General features: G+C 39.6%; 1 protein-coding gene across 3 annotated transcripts in view; it reads left to right on the forward strand.

Moving 5' to 3' along the window:
* Nucleotides 1-27597, forward strand: part of LOC127438193 (semaphorin-3D-like) — a 98578-nt gene that overhangs the window by 16718 nt on the left and 54263 nt on the right. For 2 of the 3 annotated variants that reach the window (XM_051693575.1, XM_051693576.1), the window contains exon 2: nt 14807-15001. In XM_051693575.1, the coding sequence (XP_051549535.1) occupies nt 14857-15001 (145 nt within the window). In that variant the 5' untranslated portion in view covers nt 14807-14856. The remainder of the gene's footprint in view (nt 1-14806; nt 15002-27597) is intronic. The other variant, XM_051693577.1, reaches the window with a different exon arrangement.

Here is a 27597-nt window from a genome sequence, read left to right on the forward strand (position 1 = left end):
TTGAAATAGAAAATGGATCATAGAAGCTGAATCCCACCGCTGCCACCATGTGTGATAGGGACCAGAGCGGTCACAAGAAGAATCACACCAAAGAGAAGGAATTGTGTCCCAAAAAGATGTTTAATACAGGTGCAAAATGTGCAAATAATTAAGTGTTTAAAAGCGAACATAAAAACAAGGTTACAAAAATTAAGCCTGTTTCTGGTAATAAGAACAGTACCTACTCCCCTCCCTAAACAATGGAGGCTCAAGCAGCGCTAGCAACCTTGTCCATATGCTCAAACACTCATCGTCCATCTTGTCTTCCATTCTTCTTCTTTGGATTTATGGCGGTTGGCAAACCAGCTTTTGGTGCATTTCCGCTGCCTACAGGGATGGAGTGGGAAGCGTTGATGTAGAAAGGGGGCAAAAAACACCTAAAGACTAAATTCTTCTATACAGATCTGTTTCTTTTAAATAATTTAAGGGAACTTTTTACACTTTTGAAGACTCGTTCAAAAGGTTCTGTAATGTCAGACAGTTTATACCAAGAGATTTTGATTCTTATTTGAGCTGGAATCTTTCACTGTCATATGCCATGCAATTTAGTAGCACATGCTCAACAGTCTCAGGAAGGCTATATTTATTACAGGTACCATATTCATGTTTACCTATTATGTAAAGGGAGTGATTGAGAGCTGAGTGTCCAAAATGTAATCAAGAAATTACCGTATCATTCCTCCTATTGCCATAGTTAATCCTTTCATAACCAACTTGTTTTTGGATATTATATATATGTAGCTCCTTTATTTCCTTGTCCCACCTCTCATGCCACATCCCTTTAACAGCCGTTTTAATTAGTCCTTTGATTTCAGATTTGTGTAATGGTGTATTGATGTCAATTATTGAATGTGTAAGAGCTTGCCTAGCCATATTATCCACTTCCGCATTACCCTCCACTCCAACATAAGCAGGTACCCATAAGAAGACAATTATTATTCTTAGCTGACGTATTCTGAACAAACTCTGAAGGATTTCCATTAGAATGTCTTGTCTAGATGAGGATTTGCAACTCATTAAACTTGTAAGTGCTGAATATGAGTCAGACCAAATCACAACACTTATCGGATAGATTTCTTCCACCCACTGTAAAGACAACTGAAAAGCAATTATCTCTGTTGTATAGACTGATAAATATTTTATATTTAAAATGAGGAATGAACACTGCTGCAGCTGTACGTCCAGAATCAGGATCTTTTGAACCATCAGTGTATACTTGCTAAAAAAGGAAGAACTTTTCATCCAGGTACTGTTGTACAACTATATGGTTGGCAAAACACCTTTGTTTATCATTGATGATATTTAATATCTGGAGATTAACTGATGGCATTGGGGAAAACTAAGGGGGAGACTGACACAGGCACAGTTGGGCTAATATCAGTATTATGTTTTCTTATGTGTTGAGCCTCCTTGTTTGCAGTCCATCCAAAACTGTGTAACTGTTTATATTCATATTACCAGCAATTCTCCAATACCTTTTTAACAGGATAAGTAAAATTACCTTTTATAGAAATCCAATAAACCATTTTGAGTTGTAGTCTTCGAATGTCTAAATGCATTTTTCCCATTTCTACTTGCAATGCTGCATAGGTGATGATCAAAAAAACACCACAGCATATTTTCAAAGCTTGAGACTGAATTACACTATTCTTTTTAGTCAGTGATGTTGATGCTGAACTGTATACTAAACTACCATAGTCAATTGTTGATCTAATCAACGCACAATAAATTCTCCTTAGTGAATGACATTTGGCTCCCCAGTCCACTCCTGCCAAACACCGCAAGACATTTATTCCTTTCTTGCATTTATGTACTATTTTATGAATATATACACCAAATGTTAGTTTAGAATTCATCCACACACCTGAATACCTGACCACTGATATCTGCTCTAATATTTGATTGTATGGTTTTAAATTAACTGTGGGAGTTTTCTTCTTTCTTGAAAAGCACATCATTTGAGTTTTTGCAATAGAAAACCGAAATCCCCAACAATTGGCCCACTTTTCAACTTCACCTACTGCATCCTGCATTCCTCTATCCACACATTGTATGTTTCATCCTCTCTTCCATAGAGCTCCATCATCTGCATATAGTGTTTTACCTATCCCTGGTCCAATATTTACAAAGATATAATTTATCATAGTATTAAAAAGAATAGGACTACAGACACAACCTTGAGGGGTGCCATTATCAGTGGAAAATACATTTGAGTAGGAAGATCCTACCCTAACTTGTATAGTTCGATCCAGCAAAAAAATCCATTATCCTGTTATATAACCTCCCTTTAATGCTCATTTTATCTAGTTTAATTAAAAGCCCTTCCTTCCACACCATGTCGTAAACTTTTTCAATATCAAAGAAAACTACCACTAACACTTCTATATTCACTTGCGCTTTCCTAATTTCAGCCTCTAGACAGATAACTGCATCCAATGTGCTACGCCCCCTTCTAAAGCCACTCTGATACGGGTATATAGAACCCCTTGCTTCCAGGACATAAGTCAGCTGAGACATAACCATTCGTTCCATTAGTTTGCAAAGATTAGAAGTTATGGCTATAGGTCTATAATTTGTTGGTATTGAATGATCTTTCCCAGGTTTCCCAACAGGAACAACGACTCCATGCTTCCAAGTAGAAGGGAGTTTTATTTCCCACACTTTATTATAAAGCCCTAAAACAACTTTTAATGAATCCTCTGAAAGATGTTTAATCATTTCATAACACACCTCATCCTTGAAGAGTGCCTTACCCTTCAAGAGCCTGTTTCAGTCCATACAAGGAAAAATCAATGTCAAATGTGCATCCAGAGGGACCTCTTTAGGACAAGATTTCCGGATTTTCTCTCAAACACTGTTCTCTATACATTCTCATATCATCTGATACATTTCTGTTACTATGAACTTTTACAAAGGCCTCAGCCAACACTTGTGCCTTTTCACTAGTGCTAATGATTTGTTTGTCACCACTAATAAGTACAGGTATACTACTGAAATTGTGGATGCCTCCCATCTTCCTAATCATTTTCCACATTTCACTAATATCGATTATCTCACAAATTTTATCACAGAATTCTCTCCAGTGATTTCTTTTGGCGGTTCGAATTGCTTTCCTTACAACTGCCTGAGCTCTCTTATACATAATAAAATCATCAAATTATTAAGACTTTCTTAACTTTCTTAACACTCTTGTTTTTAACTTTAATTGCCTCACTACATTCATCTGTCCACCATGGCACACCTTTCTTTTCTCGCACCCCTGTACTTTTGCCATTCACTTCTTCTGCTGTGCTACAAAGAATTCCACATCATTATACACCTCTACATCTTCTATTGTTTTGTTTAACTCTAACAATCTTATATCGCACACCTCCATAAATTTGTTCCAATCTGCTGATTTAAGCTTCCATCTAGGGATTTTTTTCTCTTGTCTTCCCTCTAGTGGCAGCTAGGTTAAATATAAAATTTCCCCGCCTTTTCTAATTGGAACATACCACTTATTTTAACTTAAAATTAACTCTCACCTCTCCATTCTTAAATACATTATAATTGAACAAATACATAGGAACAAAAGATAAATGAGAGTTAAAATGAGAGTAAAAAAGTGAATCAAATACAATACATAGGATTGTTAAACAATATTTGCACATTAAAACACATTAAATAACTAAAGTGAACAAAACACTAATAAATATTTCAAAATGGTGAGTTAAAACAATAAATAAGTCCTTTGAACACAGTAAACTTCCGTGATGGAAGACTGCTCCACAGGCTCACCATCACACACTCCACCCCTTAAAACTTACACTATAATCCAATGTCAATACAGTCAGCCACGACAGCACCAAGTCCCCAGAGAGTCTCTGGACACTCTCAACAATGCCCAAGAACCCAAACCATCCAACTAGAGTTGCAGTCACCCCTCCCGTGGTTGAGTTCTCCCTGGCATCCTAGTCACTCAATCAGCCGACAATCAGGAAACTCCTCCTCTGGAACCTGCCGCTTTACAGACTTGCAGCAATTGGGTTGGAATACTCAATTGCTGCAAGTGTCCATAAAACAGTCCTGGTGAAGTAAAGAATACGGGGGCAGAGTCCTCGACTCAGGTCTCGCCTTCTCCCTCCTTACATTGGGGTTGTGTTGATCTTTAACGAAGCACCTCCTCTCTTTGGAACGCTCCACTCCTTTCCACCGCTGGTCTGGCTCCTGCCAGTTGGTGCACCCTCACAGCACGAGTTCAATCATCCGGTGTTCCTTCCGGGCTTGGATCCCACCACTGCCACCATATGTGATAGAGACCAAACCAGTCACAAGGAGATATCACACCAGGAAGCAGGAATGGTGTTCCAAATATGATTTTATTTTGGAGGAGGTGCAAAATGTGCAAATTAATAAGTGTTTAAAAGCAAACATAAAACCAAGGTTACATAAAAAACAGACCTGTGTTAGGAACTAAAAGCCAGTACCCACTCCCCTCCCTAAACATTAGAGGCCAGAGTTGTGTTACACTCAAGCAATGCTAGCATAACCTTGTCCATTGTTTAGGGAGGGGAGTAGGTACTGTTCTTAGTACCAGAAACAGGCCAAACTTTTAGACTGTTTTTATTTTTATTGTTATGTAACCTTGGTTTTATGTTCGCTTTTAAACACTATTGAAGATTAAACTGTGCTGAAATTGTTCCATGTTGTGCACAATTAACAGTCCGCATGGAGCCGATGGCTTTTTGGATGCTGAATGGATGGGGTTGGGAAAAAAGCAGAAACACACTGTGACGAGGAGGAGGGCGTGGCCAGGCCGTAATGGAGCACTTGAATCAGCTGATCAGCAGGGGAGCGAGATAAAGGGCAGCCAGAGACGCTGGTTCAGGAGAGAGAGATGAACATGGCCACACTGCATGTGTGTTCTTGTTTGTTTTATGCTTTTATGTTGAGTTTTTATTAAACTTTATGTTTATTGTTCAGCCGGTTCCCGCCTCCTCCTTGCCCATCCTTTATCTGTTACACTGGTGCCAAAACCCAGGAGAATTGGAGGAAATACACCAGCATGGAGTCCTCGCAGTTGGCAGAAGTCATCAAGTCCCTTGCCAGTATGCACCATGCACAACATCAGGCCCTGCTTGAGCTACATCAGGACCAGGATCACCGATTCCAGGAGGTGCTCCAAGCTCAAGCAGAGGACCGGCACGCTATCCGGAGCCTACTACACCAGGAGAAAGCCCCGGTCATGAGCCCGGACCCAGCAGCCCCCATGCCCCGGTTGCCCTCATGAAGATGGGGGCAGAAGATGATCCCGAGGCCTTCCTGGATCTCTTCAAGAGGACGGCCAAGATCTGGGGCTGGCCGCGGGCTCAGTGGGCAGCCAGACTCATCCCACTGTTGTCCGGGGAAGCTCAACTGGTGTATGATGATCTAAGGAAGAACATCCTGCAGTGGGTCGGTTGCAGCCCTGAGCAATACCGACAACTCTTCTGGTCGATGAAGATGGATGGGCGCGGCCGCCCATTTGCCTTCACTCAACAGCTCTGGGACACCTGCCGAAAGTGGCTGCTGGCTAAGGACTGTGATGCCGAGGGAGTCATCTATCTCATTGAGCTGGAGCAGTTATCTGTCGTCTACCAAAAGGAATGGCGGAGTGGGTCCATTGCCACCGCCCAGCATCGCTGGAGGAGGCCATCCAACTGGCGGAGGACCATATGTCGGCATATCAGATGGCAGAAGAGCCCTCTCACTCTCTCTCTCACCCCTCTCTCTCCTCTCACTCTGTCCCTTCACTGCAGCCCATCCCAGTACCCTGGAGGCATAGAAACCTGCCACCAAAGCCAGCTCCTCATTCATGAGGGTTTGTCCCGCCACCGGTGGCCTCAGTGGCTTGTCGCTCTCCCCCTCAGGTGGATGTACCTACCGACACAGGTGCGGACATAACGCCCGGGCCGGCCTGCTGGAATTGCGGGGATCCAGGGCACTTCTGGGACCAATGCCCAGTGATGTAGCTGGGAACTGTGGTCCGGGTCCCAGACACTCCATGGGCTATCCCTGATCAAGCCAGAGCATACAGAATACCAGTGAGTGTCAAGGGGAGTACACATTAGCCTTAGTGGATACGGGGTGTAACCAGACCACTATACACCAATGTTTGGTTCAAGATGAGGCTTTGGGCACAAGCAAAAGGGTGAGGGTGAGGTGTGTGCATGGGGATATTCACAATTATCCTGTAGTGACACTTGTTATTAAATTTCAGGGGCAAAAGCATAGAGTTGAGGCAGTGCTTAGTTCCCGCCTCACCCATCCACTAATTTTGGGAACTAACTGGCCAGAATTTAAAAATGTATTAAAGAGAATGTGTGTGGATGGGTCCTGTGAGAAAGTTGTTAGATGTGAAATGTGCGATGCCTTGGCAGGGGAGGCAGAGCGGGGATGGTCCTCATCAGCTCCATGTCAGGATGACGTAAGGGAGGGGGAGGCTTCGGCCCCTCCCGTCCTTAGAGGATTTTCCAAAAGGGATTTCCCTCTAGAGCAGTCGAGAGATGAAACCCTTAGGCATGCCCTTGACCAAGTGAAAGTTATTGATGGTCAATGACTTCAACCAAATATCGCCCTTTCATATCCATATTTTGCTATTATAAAAGAGCGGTTGTATCGAGTGATGCAGGACACTCAGGCAAAAGAGGATACAACCCAGCTGTTAATACCACGGAGTCGTCGGGAAATGCTATTCCAGATGGCTCATTATAATCCGATGGCGAGTCACTTAGGGAAGGGGGAGAGGGAAAGAGTGAGCTGGAGTGACAGAGAGAGAGAGGAGAGAGAGAAAAAAACTTTGCCCGGTCCTCAACCACTCCTCCGCTCTCTGGCAGATGGCTGCAGTTCCTCCGGCTCTCAGTGGCCAGCAGCGACCCCTCCGTCCCCAGGCAGATGGCCGCGGCTGCCCCTGGCGGATGGTATCGGTGACCCATCCTGGGTTTCGGCACCAATGTAACAGGTAAAGGACGGGCAAGGAGGTGGCGGGAACCGGCTGAACATTAAACATAACATTTAATGATAAAACACAACATAAAACATAAATGAACAGACACACATGCAGTGCAGCCACATGTGTCTCTTTCTCCTGAACCGGCGTCTCCGGCTGCCCTTTATCTCGCTCTCCCGCTGATCGGCACCGACCGGACATGCCCTCCTCCTCGTCACACACACACACATTTTATATGTTGGTGCAGCTATCATTATGAGGACTCTCCATAGATATAATGATTTTTATACTGTACGAACTATAGATTCTATCCCTAACCCTACCCCTAAACCTAACCCTCGCAAAAAACGTTCTGCATTTTTACATTTTCAATAAAACATAGTTTAGTATGTTTAAGCGATTTGAATTATGGGGACACTAGAAATGTCCTCATAAATCACATTTATAGCATACTACCCTTGTAATTACCAGTTTGTAACTTAAAAAAAAAAGTCCTCGTAAACCACTTAAACCTGCCCCCCCCCCCCCCAATATATATATATATATATATATATATATATATATATATATACAGTATACACAGTATATAAATAGAAGGTAGAAGTGGCCAATAGCCCTGGATACTCTCAGATTGAAAACAGCTGAAGTGGACAGTAAATCTGCCTCTCTTCATTTTGCACCCCATCTAGCCAGATGTAGTAGGTGTCTGGAGATGTTCAGCTGGTATTTGTAGAAGAGGTGCTTTTCCTGGTCAATTCATGCCAGACTTCAGCACAGAACAGCAAGGAGCAGAATGTTATTGTGATGTCAGAGATCACTGGGGTGTTGGAGTGGGAGTTGTGTGGCTGTAAAGTTGATAAAACTCTGATGCACAGGGAAAACCACTGATGCGTCACAGGAGCTATGTGACATGTCCATGCTTGGTTATTTGGTTATGAAGCAAACCAGTTTCCAAAACTAGCCGGAGGCTCCTGATATTGAGAGGTGAGGGAGGTATTTTCCAGCTAAATGGTTACATGTTTGATTATTGCAAATAACAATAGGCCTATACTACCAAATTTGTTTAATTTTGACCAATAAGTTACTATAAAATCTCATCAAAAATATTGCATCCATTTGCTTTTAGATGTACGTTGTTACACAGTTGTCTTTTAAATAACCCAAAAAAGAACTTTCTGGATGGTGTTTTGCTCAACGCCCAATTAAAATGTTTAATGCATGTGACTACAAAAGAACAAATTACTTTTAATAAAAGTAGATTGAAAATTTTTGGCTAGTGGTGCTTTGCAATCATATATAGAATATGCAAGAAGGGTGGAGGTCTGGTGACTGATTACACTCCTTTTACTCCCTCCTGCGTCTACAGTCAAGAAAACATGACACGTCCATGTTGTTCACTACTTAGTATTGTCATCTGATTTTAAACACATAACCATCCCACCCTCTAGCACTCATTTGTTAAATATTATGTTGCAAAGAAACCATAATCCTTCCTAAAAACTGAAGTATTCCTAATGACCTCAACAGATTGTTCTTGTGGAAAAAAATGGCAGTCTTTATTCAAAGAACTGCTGGCATGGATTGTGTTTGTGTCCCGAAGAGCTCAATAGTGGAGAAACATGGCATTACCCATGGGAATGGCGGACACCTGGATCCACGCCCTTAAATTGCCCATGTCTACTCTGTCAATCATTGAATCTCTTCCCTAAAGACGATGAAACCACCAACAGACCTTTTTATTGTCATTTCTAAAAAAAAGTTCTGGAAATTTCTCTGAATTGTGGATTTTTGCATCATAAAAAGGCTAGCTCAATTGTGAAAGGTCCGCCTGAGGAAAAATTAAGCGATTTTGACCTGAATGGCAGTAGTTTGGAAAGAATAGAGCTGATTTAGAATGCGTTTAGTTAAATGTCCCTGGATGCATGTCTTACCATGTTAAGCTGGCGTCTTTGTGTGCATTTAAATGGTTGACTAGGTTGCTTGTTTTTCAGCTGGTTGAGTCCAGTGTTGTTTGCTCACGGGGAGGCAGATCTTTTCATGCTTCAGTGCAGATCTTAATGTGCAGACCAGCCTCTTTTCATTCACCGTAAGACTCCCAATGAATAAGTAATTTTCTGCATCTCTCTTTGTATCAAAGTAGCTAATCAAACTAAGCTCTGGTTGTTCATTTTTGAATTTCCTTAGGTTTTATATAGTTCAATGTATATGAGTAGAACAATATAATGGGGAAGTGGATATTACATTCTACAATGTTTAAATGCATTCATATTGACACACAATTTTTTTTTTTTTACTTTTTAGATATTTCGAAGTTTGTTTCCCTACTTTAAGGGAGCTATTCATTATATTTTAGAGATGCATGTTTATTTGGATGCAAAGCAAAGTAAAACTAAAATTGTAGCTGAACACGTAAGGGCCATTTCTGCGTCTGTCTGCATAGTTTTTCGATTGTTTTTGTATGTAAACTTCCATTAGACAGACGTGTTTGACCGTTGCTCCTTGCTTGCTGTTTTTTTATTTTTTTTTTTCCAGAAATTTGTAACTGTTAAAAATGCATCTCAAGACACCTGCATTCTGATCCAATTACTGTTCTGTCCGAATGGCCCCTAAATTGACAATTTTGAGACCGGGTAGAAGCCATTAAAATTTAATTGATATTTGAACACAAATATGTGTAAAATAGAATAGAAAAGAATTTGAAAATCTTGGTAGTATATATGGTAAAAATGCAGACATCAATCCATGTCTGTTTAAAGATAAAGTGTGTAATTTCTGCTTGAGGTCGACCGATTGTAGGTTTTGTCAATAACGATATGGTGGGAAAACAGGCCGATAGCCGATTAATCGGCTGATAGTTTTCAAAATCCAAAATTCCCTATTATACCGCAGGAGGAGTTCCAACTGTAGACTCCAGTGCCAGACACTGTGGAATTAAAAAAACAAACAAAACAAACAAAAAAAAAACATCGGGAACTATTGCCGTTGTTTTTTTTCTGAAAGCCGGTAGTTAATAAATGCTACATTAATCAGTGCCGATTAATCAGTAAACCTGATATATATCGGCTAACCTCTAATATCTGTGCCTCTAGTGGCACCAAACATAATAACAAAAGTTAAGACTTCAGTTGTTCAGTTACAGGTAGTCCCACCCCAAACAAATGGTTTAGCCAATGTTGCTCTGTCCGGCCCAGTCTGGAAACTCAAACAAACTCAACATAATTCCATTACGTGCCACTAGTGAACTATATTTTACTTTAATTTAAATGATACTGCTACAGGGAGAGGTGACAAAGTCTAAAGGGATTTTGCCGAATGGGGTCAAAGATCATTGGAGCAGATCAGGGAAAGACTCCCTGCTGCTCCCTCTATTCTGTCCGGTCAGAAACTCAAGAGGAAATGTGAGTGTTCATCCATTACTCTGACAAAGTTCCATCCTATGTGTAGCACTGCAGGCATCGTTGTGTTCCTTTCTACCCCTTAAGGTGTTTCCAGTATTTCACCCTTTCTTTAAGAGGCTTTTTGTTCATGAAATCTCAGTGTGTTTAACTTGTGAGGTCTTTACAGAAAAGAAAAGCACCAGACTTTCGGAACCTGTGATTGTATCTTCTCGACTGTATTCTTTGTTTGACTAAGGAAGCATTAGTTGGACAATATTTTAAGTCACTCTTCAAGCTTTGTCAGTCAAGGTTAAAATTGGGTCATTTTTCAGACCTGAACCAACAGGCTCAAGTTTGGAGTGTTTGTGTTTTTCTTCGGTATCCTAAATATTACAAAGAAACTACGTGTTCAAGGAAACTGACTTTGTATCCGGAATAAGCTGCCATTTGTCTCTTGGTCCACGTTGTGTGGCTTTGTCACCTGGAAGTGAGCTAATGTCAACTACTTCCTCTTCCCGAAGCTTGATGATTTTTCTCACAATTAGTGTTTGTTTGTTGCCTTTCCTCATGTTGAAAAAGTTGATCACTTACTGTTGTCTGGAACATGTTAATTAAAGTAAAATCTCTACAGGAAAAGTTTAGACTGATACCTTCATGTCTTTGTTATGCTTCTTTCAGAAGTTTACTACACAGCAACATCCAGAGTGGCTCAATTTTACTTAGAAAACTTTTTGAATAATTCATATTTGGTACTTCACAACAATTTTGGTCACTTGGCAAAGGTGCTACACTATGAAAAATAAAATACTTTTTTTTTTTTCCAAGCTTACCTCGCAAACTGAACACACTGAATTTGGTGACAGAAGGTCAAAAGTTCTGCTGCTGAAGCTAGAAGTGTTGTTGACAAGTTTACAGACAAATGTCCACAGGGTGGAGCCAAAATGAGTTGTATTTTTAGTTGTAAATGATGCAATACAGTCAACAGGAATGCATATTTCATTAACTCTACTCCCTAACCCAAATCCCAACCCTAAACCTAACCATCAGTGGAGTAAAAATATAATTTTAGAGCGAAACTGCAACCTCAAATTGTGCTCACCATTGTTCATGTGAACGCAATTACTTCCTGGTTTCCATTAGATGAGAAACAGTGTCTTGGAGGTTGCTCGTGTAACACGCTATCAGGAGTGCCACAGGGAAAGGTGAACACAGTTAAATTGATGAAGAAATGTCTGATGGGGGATGGTGATTGTCAGTAATTCAGCAGAATGGGGTCGATTTCAGGGTACATTCAGAAGCAGCTTGACAATTTCCCTTGTGAATATGTTGTGCCATGCCATATCACATATTTGAAAGACATTCAGAGTTTAGTTTGAGGCACTTTGTAGCAAGTAAACAAGATATTCAGGATAACTGTATATTTTGCCCTGTTTTCTACAGTGTCTGTGAAATAATCACTCCTTGGGTCATTGTCATTCTAACCAACTGATTACTTTTGGACCGACAGAAATTATGATTGCAAATTCTACACTGTCATCCATTTCGGATTCACCCACCCATAAAAGGCTTGATAAAAATGGCCTGTGTTTGGTCACTAAATATGTCAAATGGTTTCTTCCTTTCTTATTGGGTGATTCTTGGCTAGAATAAGCTGCAAACAGACCAGAGTTTATAACGATAGTCTGGCTACATGAGACTACAGCTTTACTGACTCTAAGTATCCAGGACATAACAACACATCAGGCCACAAGCCTCCATAGAGTCGGTAATAATGATAGAAACCACATCCCACTCATTCAATAATCAAGGTCACAGAAGAAGGGAAATTCTTTTTAGTACAGCATAATTTAGATATCTTCTGATTGTCCAACAGGATTCGTTTGTTGCTGACAGCATCTTAAAGAACATCAAAATGAATCTATTAGTATCTGCCCAGATCATTACTGCCTTATACAGCTTATACATAGTTGTTATTGAGCCAGGAATGATATGTTTTCTTTCTAATGAAGATTAATAGTTTGGAGTCAATGAAGCAAGATAATAAGAGCCCCTAATCACTTCTTGAGCACCTGTGCTTTAGCCAGTGCAGTAAATCTTGCCTCAGGCATGAGCTTATACACTGGTGAGCTATCACAACTGTGGAGCGTAAATCAGTCTTGCGGGCATAACTTGTTGCTGAGACACACCATAAACTCGACCTCTCCTGAATCCCATTTCTTTGCATCTTTGAACCCTATGTTCTTAAATCAAACAGGGTAATGAAAACTGGATATTGGATGACTGATAAGCAGTAGCTGATTTTTATGTTGAAATGTTCTATTAAAGTGATGGTAAGATAGTCTTTGTACCACATGAGGCAGAATAAAACATTTTGAGAGAACTATCCATTTAATGCATATCATGATAGGTAATTTCACATAAATCTGAGTACCAAAGGTATTCCTTATTTGGGAGAATTTGGTTTCCGTCACTTGAGAAACTTGAATAGAGTTCTTATGTTGGAGTAACAGTGTAATGGGCTTAGATTTTGAGTTGATGAATAGCGCAATAGAAAAGCCTATCTTCATTTTGCATATGTTTGAGCCCAAGCCCATTTTTCTCATGTTGAGACCGTCCCCAGGGGTCCCCTCACGAGTCTAAGTGGCGCTCTGTGGTCTAACATACAATACCTTCATCATGGGAAAAGAGCTGCCCCTCAGCGCCAACACAAAGTGCTGCACATTCAATGAGCTCGCCAACTGTTGGACTTTCTATACAGGGCATCATATGAAAGTTGTAAAGGACAAACAAAAACTATCCCATTAGATTAAACTCTTTCTTGGCACTGCATGTCCATTGACAGCCGTTAGGTGGTTGTATTTCAGCATTTACTGGAGGAAGCCGCTCAAGTGATTCTTGGTTGCACATGCGATTTGTTTATGTAGTGTGACCTCTTGAAGGAAAGAAAATAAAGATCAGGGCAGCTGATTAGCCATGGGACTTTTTCTCTAAACAATGCTCTGATTTCCCGCCCTGCGTGAGCCCCATTCTCGTGTGGTCACAAGCACGGCGCACCGCTCACACGCTCAGAAGGTATTGGATTTCCAATTGGGGCTAAATAATAAAGTTCATCCTTAGAGAATTTGTCGCTCTTGAAGTAGCATCTGTTGGCTCTCCAGGTTTAAGCACTTGACCAACAATTTTGACTTGAGGATACTGTTAACGGCATCGGATGGTGCTAGCATGCCCGAGGGTGGATGTGGTCTATTTTCTATTTATAAAATATGACATCTACAGGGTTAATGTCATTGAAAAATAAGGTCATCTGGAGCCTTCTCCAGCACAGTGCAACAAAAGTTTTATTTGATGTGGAAACATTTGTCATTTGTTCAAGGCAAATTCTGACATAAAATGGAGGTCTGTCTGATTTTTGTGCCAACACCTTGCAGGTCAACTTGGAAACATACTTTTTTCTGGTGTGTGCTAGTGGTCAACCTAAAGTATACAGGTTTTTCAATGGCTGATGCTAATACCAATTTCCAGTGAGCATGACAACCAAATACTGACATAGTGCTGATATATGATTTATACACACAGTGCAGTATGACAATTCAGTGACAGCAAATGAGTTGTACAAAACATTGCCGAAACAACGTGAATACTTATTTTACAGAAAATGTATTAAAAATGTTCAGTTTAAAACAACTGAAAACAAATTGTTCATGAACAAGGCTATCAACTTGTAGGTTTGGGAACTGACACAAGGGGACACACTGATTACACTGTGAAATTTGGCAACAGGAGGTCAAAAGTTGTGCTGCTGAAATTGATTTGTGCTTACCGAAATTTGAACCACTGCCCCCAGTGGCCGAAGCTGGAAGTGTTGTTGGAGTGAAATGACCACATGGTGGCGCCAAAAGCGAATTGTATTTTTTGTTGTAAATCACGTAATACAGTTAACAGGAATGCACATTTTATTAACTATTCTCTTTAACCCAAACCTGCACCCTAAAATTAAATATCAGTGGAGTATAATTTTTTGTTTATTGTGCTCGCCATTGTTTATGTGAATGAAATTATTTCCTGGTTACCATTAAAACAGAACTTTCATTTTGGAGATCAGTAGCACCACTGGGAAAGCTGCACACACTTGAATTAATGTCTGATGGGGATGGCACTGGATTCAGGAGAAGGGGGATGGCATTTTTCAGTAATTTGGCAGAATTCAGGGTAGACGAACATTCGTAAGCAACATGTCGATTTCCTGTGTGATCATGTTAATCGCCTATGCAGACACTATTATTGTCTGATGTTGAAATTCCCAAAATATGCCAAATATTTATATTATCTATGATGTATCTATCTATGAATATGAAAATTCTGCATATTACCACTGCTTGTAATAATAAATTAGAATGTTCCTTTCTGTTTGTTATTTCTCTAGCACTACAAAGGTAATGTAACAGAAGACACTGTGTATTGACAGACCACAGGATGCTGGAGATGAGGATTGTGGGATTGTGGAGGACTGGGCGATACTGTCCACTGCTGGTCGTTCTACTCCAGTCACTGTTGCCTGTAATATGGTCCAGTAATGCTGGAAACCAGAATATACCACGACTACAGCTCTCTCATACAGGTCAGAACTCACACAAGCTATATTTTACATGCAGTAGTCCATTTATATTCCAAGTCTTCTGTAGCCATACTATAGGTTTTGGTGAGAAACAACACAAAATTTAAGTCGACATTTTGAAATTGAAGTAATTAAAAAAAAATTAAGCCAAATGCTTTCTGAATTTATTTGTACATGAGAGAAGCTTGTTCATGTGTTCACGTGGGAACTTGCACTCTTTTAGCTTTCACATGAGCCATTGTGAACAAGCTTCTCTCAAGCACTCAAAGAAGAGCTATGGCGAAAGTCAAGATTTTCACTGAAAATAACTTATATTTTGAATTGTTTCTCAACAAAACTCATTAACTATTCCTTAAAAAAACAACAACGTCAGAACCCCTTTGCATTTGACAGACACATACAGGTGCATCTCAATAAATTAGAATGCCATGGAAAAGTTCATTTATTTCAGTAATTCAACTCAAATTGTGAAACTCGTGTATTAAATAAATTCAGTGCACACAGACTGAAGTAGTTTAAGTCTTTGGTTCTTTTAATTGTGATGATTTTGGCTCACATTTAACAAAAACCCACCAATTCACTATCTCAACAAATTAGAATACATCATAAGACCAATAAAAAAAACATTTTTAGTGAATTGTTGGCCTTCTGGAAAGTATGTTCATTTACTGTATATGTACTCAATACTTGGTAGGGGCTCCTTTTGCTTTAATTAATGCCTCAATTCGGCATGGCATGGAGGTGATCAGTTTGTGGCACTGCTGAGGTGGTATGGAAGCCCAGGTTTCTTTGACAGTGGCCTTCAGCTCATCTGCATTTTCTGGTCTCTTGTTTCTCATTTTTCTCTTGACAATACCCCATAGATTCTCTATGGGGTTCAGGTCTGGTGAGTTTGCTGGCCAGTCAAGCACACCAACACCATGGTCATTTAACCAACTTTTGGTGCTTTTGGCAGTGTGGGCAGGTGCCAAATCCTGCTGGAAAATGAAATCAGCATCTTTAAAAAGCTGGTCAGCAGAAGGAAGCATGAAGTGCTCCAAAATTTCTTGGTAAACGGGTGCAGTGACTTTTGGTTTTCATGGACCAACACCAGCAGATGACATTGCACCCCAAATCATCACAGACTGTGGAAACTTAACACTGGACTTCAAGCAACTTGGGCTATGAGCTTCTCCACCCTTCCTCCAGACTCTAGGACCTTGGTTTCCAAATGAAATACAAAACCTGCTCTCATCTGAAAAGAGGACTTTGGACCACTGGGCAACAGTCCAGTTCTTCTTCTCCTTAGCCCAGGTGAGACGCCTCTGACGTTATCTGTGGCTTAACAAGAGGAATACGACAACTGTAGCCAAATTCCTTGACATATCTGTGTGTGGTGGCTCTTGATGCCTTGACCCCAGCCTCAGTCCATTCCTTGTGAAGTTCACCCAAATTCTTGAATCGATTTTGCTTGACAATCATAAGGCTGCGGTTCTCTCGGTTGGTTGTGCATCTTTTTCTTCCACACTTTTTCCTTCCACTCAACTTTCTGTTAACATGCTTGGATACAGCACTCTGTGAACAGCCAGCTTCTTTGGCAATGAATGTTTGTGGCTTACCCTCCTTGTGAAGGGTGTCAATGATTGTCTTCTGGACAACTGTCAGATCAGCAGTCTTCCCCATGATTGTGTAGCCTAGTGAACCAAACTGAGAGACCATTTTGAAGGCTCAGGAAACCTTTGCAGGTGTTTTGAGTTGATTAGCTGATTGGCATGTCACCATATTCTAATTTGTTGAGATAGTGAATTGGTGGGTTTTTGTTAAATGTGAGCCAAAATCATCACAATTAAAAGAACCAAAGACTTAAACTACTTCAGTCTGTGTGCATTAAATTTATTTAATACACGAGTTTCACAATTTGAGTTGAATTACTGAAATAAATGAACTTTTCCACGACATTCTAATTTATTGAGATGCACCTGTATATGTATTTTAACACACTTTTAACTTAGTGATGTCCAAGCGTGTTCTGTATACATTCTCCACCTGAGTAGAATGTACATTAAGAGACATGTGGTCTTACATGTTTTAGCATCATGTAACATTTTGTGGTCTTTTCCTTAATTACAGATTTGTTTCAGTTAAATTATCATTGAATTTTTTAGGCTAGATTTTTCTGCCGTTTAATAATAAAGTGATGTCTGCAACAGTAATAGTAATGTTCTCCAAGCCTCTTTCCTGAAGTAGTCTGTAAATCTTTGGATTAAACTGCTCACTGAAGTCTTCCATGTAGAGATGCTTTTAGCTATAGTGCAGGCTGCCTTTCCTTATTTCCGTTTAGCTGTGAGGACATCAGCAGGGCCAGTCTGCTTTATAAGACACAAAACAACAGGGGGACAGTGCCATTAACCTGTTTCCTGGAATTGTTCCAAATTAATAGTCTCTTTTATTTTATAGCAAGTTTTTCATGTTGTTTATTCTTTCATCAAATTATGTGTATTATAACATCCTGTAGTTTTATAGTATATGTGTAATCTGGTATATATTATTAAAATATTAGAATGATTATTATAATATTTAAAGATAATACTGTATATAATAGTGTGCATAAATAAGCATTAAGATATGTTGTTATGCAAAGCATGAAGCAGAACATTTGCAAGAAGACAGCAAAAGCTAATTGACACCACCATAATATATACAGTATATATAAACAACAAATATTTTTCATTTTTAATAATAGTAATATATAAAGCCGTTACATAAGAAATATAACATTTATTGTAAAAACAATTTTTTACAGAATTTTTTTATTTTTTATAATAATAATTACAACAAGTAATTCTTCACTAAATAGTTATATATATATATATATAGAATCAGAAGAATCAGAATCAGCTTTATTGCCAAGTATGCTTACACATACAAGGAATTTGTCTTGGTGACAGGAGCTTCCAGTGTACAACAATACAAAAACAGCAGCAAGACATAGATAATAATAAAAAATAAAAAATAAAACTAATTATACACATACGTACAGACACACACATACATACATACACACATACACATGGGTAGTGCAAATCTAATACAATCTGTTATGTACAGTGCAAATTTTTTTTAATTTTTTTTTTTTCAGAGGAATGAAATGGCAGAAGAGGTTGGATGTGTTGGATAAATATAAGAAAGACTAAACTGTGTATTGCACATTAATTATTGCTCAATGGGGCAATTTAACTGTTCATAAAATGGATATCCTGAGGGAAAAAAACTGTTCCTGTGCCTGACGGTTCTGGTGCTCAGAGCTCTGAAGCGTCGGCCAGAAGACAACAGTTCAAAAAGGTAGTGGGCAGGGTGAGTGGGGTCCAAAGTGATTTTTCCAGCATTTTTCCTCACTCTGGAAGTGTACAGTTCTTGAAGGGGGGGCAGGGGGCAACCAATAATCCTCTCAGCAGTCCGAACTGTCCTTTGTAGTCTTCTGATGTCTGATTTTGTAGCTGAACCAAATAAGACAGTTATTGAAATGCAGAGGACAGACTCAGTGACTGCTGAGTAGAACTGTATCAGCAGCGCCTGTGGCAGGTTGAATTTCCTCAACTGGTGAAGGAAGTACAACCTCTGCTGGGCCTTTTTCACAATGGAGTCAATGTGGGTCTCCCACTTCAGGTTCTGTGAGATGGTAGTGCCCAGGAACCTGAATGACTCCACTGCTGCCACAGTGCTGTTTAGAAGGGTGAGGGGGGTCAGTGTTGGGGTGTTTCTCCTAAAGTCCACAATGATCTCCACCGTTTTGAGCATGTTCAACTCAAAGTTGTTTTGACTGCACCAGACAGCCAGCTGTTCAACCTCCCTTCTGTATGCAGACTCATCGTCATCTCGGATGAGGCCGATGACAGTGGTGTCATCTGCAAACTTCAGGAGCTTGACAGAGGGGTCCTTGGCGATGCAGTCATTGGTGTAGAGGGAGAAGAGTAGTGGGGAGAGCACACATCCCTGGGGGGCACCAGTGCTGATTGTACAGGTGCTGCAAGTGAGTTTCCCCTGTCTCACAAGCTGCTGCCTGTCCGTCAGAAAGCTGGTAATCCACTGACAGATAGACATGGGAACAGAGAGTTGGTGTAATTTATTCTGGAGTATAGCTGGGATGATGGTGTTGAAAGCTGAATCGAAGTCCACAAAAAGGATGCTTGCATATGTCCCTGGTCTGTCCAGATGCTGCAGGATATGATGCAATCCTATGTTGACTGCATCATTCTCGATAAGCAAATTGAAAGGGATCTAGAAAGGGTCCAGTGATGTACTTCAGGTGGGCCAACATCAGTCTCTCAAATGATTTCATGACCACAGACATCAGGGCGACAGGTCTGTAGTCATTATGTCCTGTGATTTTTGGTTTCTTTGGGACAGGAATAATGATTGAGCATTTGAAGCAGCATGGGACTTCACACTGCTCCAGTGATCTATTGAAGATCTGTGTGAAGATGGGGGCCAGCTGGTCAGCACAGGATCGAAAACATGCTGGTGAGACGCCATCTGGGCCTGAAGCCTTCTTCGTCTTTTGTTTCCAAAAGACGCGGCTCACATCATCTTCACAGATCTTAAGTGCAGGTTGAGGAGGGGGGTTGCAGGAGGTGTTGGTGTTTGTGTGAAGTGAAGGTCAGAGTGGGTGTGGGGTGTGAGATTGGGCCTTTCAGATCTGCAGTAGAACACATTCAGGTCATCATCCAGTTGTTGGTTCCCTACAGGGTTGGGAGTAGGAGTCCTGTAATTTGTGAGTTGTTTCATGCCACTCCACACTGATGCAGGGTCGTTAGCTGAAAACTTGTTTTTCAGCTTCTCAGAGTATCTCCTTTTAGCCACTCTGATTTCCTTGATCAGTGTGTTCCTGGCCTGATTGTACAAGACTTTATCCCTACCCCTGTAAGCATCCTCTTTGGCCTGACGAAGCTGCCTGAGCTCTGCTGTAAACCACGGTTTGTCATTGTTGAACTTTAAATAAGTCCTAGTAGGAATGCACATATCCTCACAGAAACTGATATATGATGTAACAGTATCTGTGAGCTTGTCCAGGTCTGTGGCTGCAGCCTCAAAAACACTCCAATCCATGCAGTCGAAGCAGGCTTGTAGTTCCAGCTCTGCTTCATTGGTCCATCTCTTTACAGTCCTTACTACTGGCTTGGTTGATTTTAATTTCTGTACATTTTTCTGTTCCATGTCTGTGATTTGATCAGCCAGTTGTTGCAGCGCTGTGTTCAAACACGCATTTGGTGCGATATACACACTCACCAGACTAAACGAGGAAAACTCCTGCGGTGAGTAGGAAGGCATACAGTTAATAAAGAGCGCTTCCAAATTAGGACAGCACATCCTCTTTAACGTTGTTACATCTGTACACCAACTTTCATTGATGTAAAAGCATGTTCCACCGCCTCTCGTTTTCCCCGTTAACTCCGCGATGTGATCCGCTCTGAACAGCTGGAAGCCCGGCAGATGTAACGCGCTGTCCGGAATGGCTTCACTCAGCCAGGTTTCTGTGAAGCACAAGGCAGCAGAGGTTGAAAAGTCCTTGTTTGTGCGGGTGAGGAGATGTAGTTCGTCCATTTTGTTAGGAAGAGAGCAGAGATTCGCTAAGTGAATACTCGGCAGTGCTGTTTGAAATCCATGCAGATGGAGTTTGCTCATCTCCCTCGCCTGCGTCTCTTGAACAGCAGAGCTGCACCTCCAACTAAAATGTCTAGCAAAATGTCTGAATATTTGAAAACCGGATAAAGATTGTGTGGTATATGCTGTCGAATGTTCAGCAGTTCGTCTCTGTTAAAACTGACTGGAAAAAGATTACGAAACACAGGACAAACAAACAAAAACAACAAAAGAACTGAGGAGCTCCACACCGAGGCAGCCATCTGCGGCGCCATCATGATGATAGATGATACTGTATATATATATATATATATATATATATATATATATATATATATATATATATATATATATATATATATATATTAAAATAGATAGTAATGTATAAAGTAAATATATTAAAACTAGATTAAATCTACTTGTTTAATATTAATAATAGTTAAGTAATATTAAATGGATACTAAAATAAACAACCCAAAAATACAATTTCAAAATAGAACTAAAAAAGTGGTCACGTGCTATTTTACAACAGCTTCGAATGTCCCATCCAATTAAAATGTTTATATATCCATTCAACAATTGTATATACAGTACATACTGTATTTGTGTGTGCGTGCGTTATTTTCTGTGATAATGAATAAAAACTACAGTATAAAAATATGATTGATATTATCCAATAATTTTCAGCATATTTCCACTAAGATAGCTCAAATATTATATTTTTAAATAATTTCCAAAACAATGTTATCACAGATGAGGATATAACCTTTATTATCCACAACACTAGAGATATGCTTCTGTCTACCATCCAGAAGTAGTTCATTTGACTTCTCTCCGCCTGTCTGTCTGGACACCCACGCCTCATAGTCGCTCGTCCCCTGACCCCTCTCCCATTATCAGTACTGCACAGCCGACCCTGTTACTAACCCCTCAGAACCTTCCGGAACATGTACGACTCAGCCAGCTTCCTAACAGGAAGATTCTGTATATGGTGGCGTTGGAGAGTACGTTGTTCCTTCAGTGTAAATGTGCTTCCCATTATCTCCTGGGCTGTTAATAGAAGGCACCAAACATATACATCTTTTCTGGGGCGCCATCTGTTTATGAGTGTAGGGCGGCAGACAGCCAAAGGTTGGCAGCGAGACTCAAAACCCAGACGTTGTTCATTAAAGAAGAGGAATAACTTGTTTTGCTTGCAGGTATCTCTGAGTCTAATTTTAAAACCACAGTGAAGAAGACAGGAAATGAGAAAAATGTAAACAAAGGGACTTTTGACATTTCTAGATATGATGGTTTCAAAAAGAAGTGAGTCAAAGCATTCTGGCTTTTGAGGGACATGATGGTTCAGGTTTGCATCTTGGCAATCAAAATGTTTGATTGTTTGGCTAGAAGAAGGTTTAGTTGATCCACATACAATGCGCATTTTTGTTGAAAAGCAGGTGTCATGTACTTTCAACTTTTCAACAAAAAATTCATTACTAATACTCATTTAAATTGGGTCATCTTCCTGGCATGTTTCTTTTGATATGCCAATGAATTCTGTCATGGGTTTTTCATTATATATATATATATATATAGTATCTTCAACCCCATAACATGCAACCCCAATACATTTTGAATGTGGGTTGGCACAAAACATGTTTTGTAAGAGAAACATCATGTGTTATTAATATAAATAACTGTATTCAATCTCATAACATGCAACCCTCAAAACAATTTTATTTAATGTAACTGGCTTTGCACAAAATATGTTTTTAAAAGAAATGTCATGGCTTATTATTATAATAAATATATATCTTCAACGCTGTAACAATCAACCCTAAAATATTTTGAATGTAACTGGGTTAGCACAAAACCTGTTTAAAAAAATAAATGTCACGGCTTTTTATTATGAATATAAATCTTCAACCCTGTGACAATCAACCCTAAAATATTTTGAATGTGACTGGGTTGGCACAAAACATGTTTTAAAAGAGAAATGTCATGACTTATTAATATAAATATATATCTTCAACTCCATAACATGCAATCCAAAAACATTTTGAATGTACAGTAACAGGGTTGACACAAAACATGTTTTGAAAGAGAAAATTAATATAAAAATCTTCAACCCTGTGACAATCAACCCCAAACATTTTGAATGTGACGGGGTTGTCTAAAAGCATGTTTTGAAAGAGAAATATCATGGGCTTGTTAGTATATATAATGTATGTATCTTCAACCCAACAGCATACAATACCGAAACATTTAGAATGTAACAGGTTTGGCACAAAACGTGTATATCTTGGTCCTTAATCTGATTGGATTAGCAGTGTTCCAGGAGTGCTGATATTTAATATAACAGCACTGAGATGCTTCACTATTCATACCACTCTGCATGTCTGTGTTCTCAGCTTTCATTCTGCGCCACTATAGATAGTCCAAACTTACTGCGGCAGGGTTCAAATAAGGTAGCGCTGTAAGGTTATGCTTGGAGTTACAATAAATAAACAATAAATAACTGCTTGCACTTTGCAAAGCTGTGATCACATATTGAGGATTGAAGGTTTGGGGAAGAGATATTTGATCCATATATAATGCCTGCTGCTGACACTACAGTGCTGTGTCTCCTCATTCTTTTATTGAAAAGCAGTTGTCATTTAATTTAACATTTTCTACTAACTTAAAATGACTTGATTCATTGTTTGAGTTGAGTTAACTTCCTCGCTTATCGGTTGTTTAACCTCTGGTGCTGAAATTCTGTTGGCAGCCAGACATACAGTCGATATTCCTGTGACCTCTGACCTCCCCTTTGGTGTTTACCAGTACTCCCTCTAATTTTGGGGATTTTCATTCCTTCTGGCAGATGGATTGAAACCAAAAGCAACATTCCAGGCATTAGAGAATGACTAGATTTTACAGTTTCTCAATGACATAAAGGATTTTTTGCTTCACACCCACTGGTCTCATTTTGACAGCTGCACTTAATAGCATGTGTGATGGGAAGATAATAGTCTTTGAGACAAGTCTCTTAGACATTATCAAAACACTGGACACACAATACGGATTCATCCACATGAGCTTGGGAAACTTATTTTTGAGAGTCATCTTTCAAATGCTCATTTTCCGTGATGAGACTGAAACCTGTCTTGTGACACAACTTCATAATAAAGTAATCAAAACCTTATCTTTAGAAGCCTATTAGAAGTTTGTGATCTCTGCACATTAGTGGCATCAAACAAAACGCCCAAACAGAACCATTAAATAAAGTGGGCTTATTTTTACAATAGCCCTCAGAAATCAAGGCTTAGCAGAGTGGTAAAACATTTTTATTATGGTCTCTGTCATCGCAAAAAGCCATTTTGGCATTTGGAATGTGACCTGTGGGATGTAGTTCCTGATTGCTGACGCAGTGCTTCGTCACGTGCTGACCCCTGACTGTGTAACCCCTTTGTATCCATGAGAACAAGGTGGAGAAGATAAGCACAGCAGATGACTTGAGGTCCTTAGCTTTGATTAGGGTTAATGAAGCCATCAGGGCATTAACACTGAACAGAGCCCAGAAGAATGCTGCTAATTAGAGGAAGGAAAAGATGAAGACACACTATTTTTCTAACTGTGCATCTTTTGAACACACAGAATGTGGTTGCACCTGTAATTCTATGCACTAATTGGTGGGTCCAAAAATTGGCAACACTCACATTTGAGCCATTGCTGTCACGAAGAAATGCTAGAAGAAGATATAATCGCCGGTTAACAACAGCAGACGTTGTAAAAATACAACAGTAGATGTGCACATCAAGAGCGCGTGTGAGAGGAGGTCTGGAGATACTTGCATTTATATAACTCGAGTCTGAAGGGCTATAAAGACATCTTTATGGGTCTAAACTCCTGAAGAGAAAAAGTCTGGTGTCTCATAGCAGTCAACTACCTGTGTATGTGCAGAGAACGCAGACACTGAGCGTTCGCGTCAAAATCGAAGTATACTTTGGGCTTTACTGATAAAAATGTTGGTTGACAAAGGGTTTTTTGATTTTGTCGACAATGATTTGAAGTTCGGTTACACTTCCCTGCTCTTGATACATGTGCAGAGCACGTGTACAGCGCGTGTGCATACTGTAGCGTGAAGTGTAATCTAGCTTCAATTCATGATTGTGCCTAGGAGACTGCAGATGTCAAGATTTATAGTGAAAAAGGGGATACATTTTGGTCTCTTAGGTTAGTCACTTTCATTCTTCCCTCTGTCTTTTTAACCTTCAATAATGTATTTGTTATAACTTCATATCAACCCTAGAGCAATACTGATTTCAAAAAGTTTTGTCTCCTTAAAGCTTCCTGACCTTATTCTTCAGAAACAGGACAAAACATCTTCCCAAAGCCTAAACATTATGATCAGTTTCGTAATCGTCCTTTCCACAGCAACCTTGTGACAATTTTGCACAGCAGTTTCAAAGCAGTCTTGCGACAATTGGTGAAAAATACCAAAGCCATTTCACCATCATCCTCTGCAGATAAGACTGTTAAGACAATGGTAGAAGCAGCAGGGTCTTCTGTTTGGGTCCGATCATTGGCACGATCTGGGTTGCCTCACTTGACTGAGGTATCTCTCACATTGTGCACTTAAGCAGTGCATATGTCCATGTGAGTGTGTCCATGTGAGTTTGCGAGCACAGTTTTAGCACCTCCAGTCTGGCACTGAAGCAATTAAACATGTACCTTATGGACCCTCAGGGAGATGACGTGTTCCAGAACGTTCCAGAACGTAATGAAGAAAAAACTCTGGGGCCAAGAGTCCCGCAGTTGAGGCCTCTCATCAGTGCTGTATGTCTGTAGAACTGTGATACCCTCCAAGTGAAAGGCATTCAGCTTAAACTCATCCCACATAGACAGTTATCACAAAATTACAAACTATAGGTCACAACCACAAAGACCTCTGATGTGATCCAATATGGGATTCACAAGAACATTTATCTTAGTTTTGTTTTCCTTTATGGTCCTTGAATGCATCATTAGCTGGGTTTCCATCCAAATTCTGGGATATCGCATAAAAATTGCTGGTTGGAAACACCAAGATACATATAAATTCTCAAACTTGCGCTTAAAAACGTACTGTATATGCTCAACCTGACGTAGATACATTTTTAATTTGATAAGAAGACATGCGGATAAACTACAGTGAAAACACATTTACTTAATATTTTTCTATAGAATTTATATAGGAATATAGATGTGCATCAAAAATGTCTTTGTGATCTTGCCTCAACAAGCCATGTGTATTCGTAATTTGTTCAAAGAATACCATCAATATCTTCGCATAGCACCTGAAATTTTGCTATGGTTTTTCTGAAATGCCAGAGATAAATTTTATTATCAAAATGATTGGCTAGTATTACCTGCCAGAACAATCTGACGCGCTTTCGCTCGTAGACATAAGGCATTTGCCGCTGAGCGCTAGAAAACATGAATTTCAGCAAAGCGTTCGCCAATTTCCAGAGAAGTGATGAGAAGTGATTTTGTTCTCTTGAACACATGGGATGGAAACGACGCTTTCGTTGTAAATTATTTTTGCAATATTCAGATTTTTTTTTAGCATAAATTTAATTAGTAACTTGGATGGAAACAAGAGTAATGTTAATTGCTCTATGGGACAAAACATTTCCCTTTACTAGAAAACTATTTAAGAAATAGTTAGCCTAAAAATTATCTGTCCGGAGAATTTATAACGAATCTTTACGCAGCTTTATTCCATACAGGAGAAGAGGAACATTTTTCTTTCGAAAACGACTTAATAATTAATCAGTTCCTCACACAAAGCTATCAAATTTCTTTACAAGACTAGGAATATAGCACACCAATCTTAAGGATTACTTTTATGGTTGTTTTATTGTGTTTTTAACTTTTTTGGAGCATGACAGCTGTGGTCACTATGAACTGTTGTTGTATGGAAAGCCATGGAATGGCGTTTTCTTCCACCGAAAACGGAGAGTTTAGAAAACACTCTTCATTACTGCATAGTATGGAAAATGATGACTACAGGATTTATAAATGAATTAGAAATGATTTTTTTTTCCGTGTGTTGCGTTTTTTCCTTGTTTGTTGAGTTTTTCTCGTGTGTTTCTTTTTACGTGTGCGTTGTGTTTATTACCCTGTGCGTTTAATTTTTTTCTCAAGTTTATGTTGCATTTTTTCCTTGTGTGTCAGACAGACAGATAGAAAAATATATCATGATCATACACACACACACACACAGTAACAGTTGTACATTTGTACAGGAACAGATTTGTTTATGGGTAATTCCTTTTGTATGTTGTGTTTTTTTTCTCATGTGCATTGCTGTCTTTTGTGTGCATTGTGTTTTTTCTTATGTGTGTTCTTTTTTTCGTGTGCGTTGCATTTTTTTCCTTGTGCGTGTTGCAGTTTTTTTGTCATATACTCAAGTATACAGTATGTTGCATTTTTTCCTTGTGTGTCAGACAGACAGACAATACATAGTGATCATACTTATACACACACATTAACAGTACAGATGTCCAGGAATAGATTTGTGTATGGGTATATCAATGGGACATTTGTGTCGTAAATCACAGTGTTTACATGTGGAGGGAGTTTATTACTAAGTGAGTTAGTGAAATTAGGCAGAGGGTTTGCCTTTATAGGCGGTTAATGGCTTGGAACATTGACTTGGCCTGTTTGACACACACTCACGGACACACGCACACAAATTCGTTTTTAGTTGCATACATATTTCACAGATCAAAGCTCCATTCTGGTTTGCTAATGTTTCAAAAGTGCATCAGTCAGACTTAATAGAGAAGAAGATTTTAAAGGGATTTTAGAATGACCCAGTAAAAAAGAAAGAATATGGTGGACATTTAATATAATACTAAACATCTGGGCAAAATTACACCTTCTAAAAGCCTTAATACATTGAGCAAGTTTACATGCATATTCTACACCTACTATGCTTAATACACCGACAAAGCATAAGGTCATGTAAAAGC

Source organism: Myxocyprinus asiaticus, chromosome 49 (assembly GCF_019703515.2).
Source record: "Myxocyprinus asiaticus isolate MX2 ecotype Aquarium Trade chromosome 49, UBuf_Myxa_2, whole genome shotgun sequence".
Lineage (NCBI taxonomy): Eukaryota > Metazoa > Chordata > Actinopteri > Cypriniformes > Catostomidae > Myxocyprinus > Myxocyprinus asiaticus.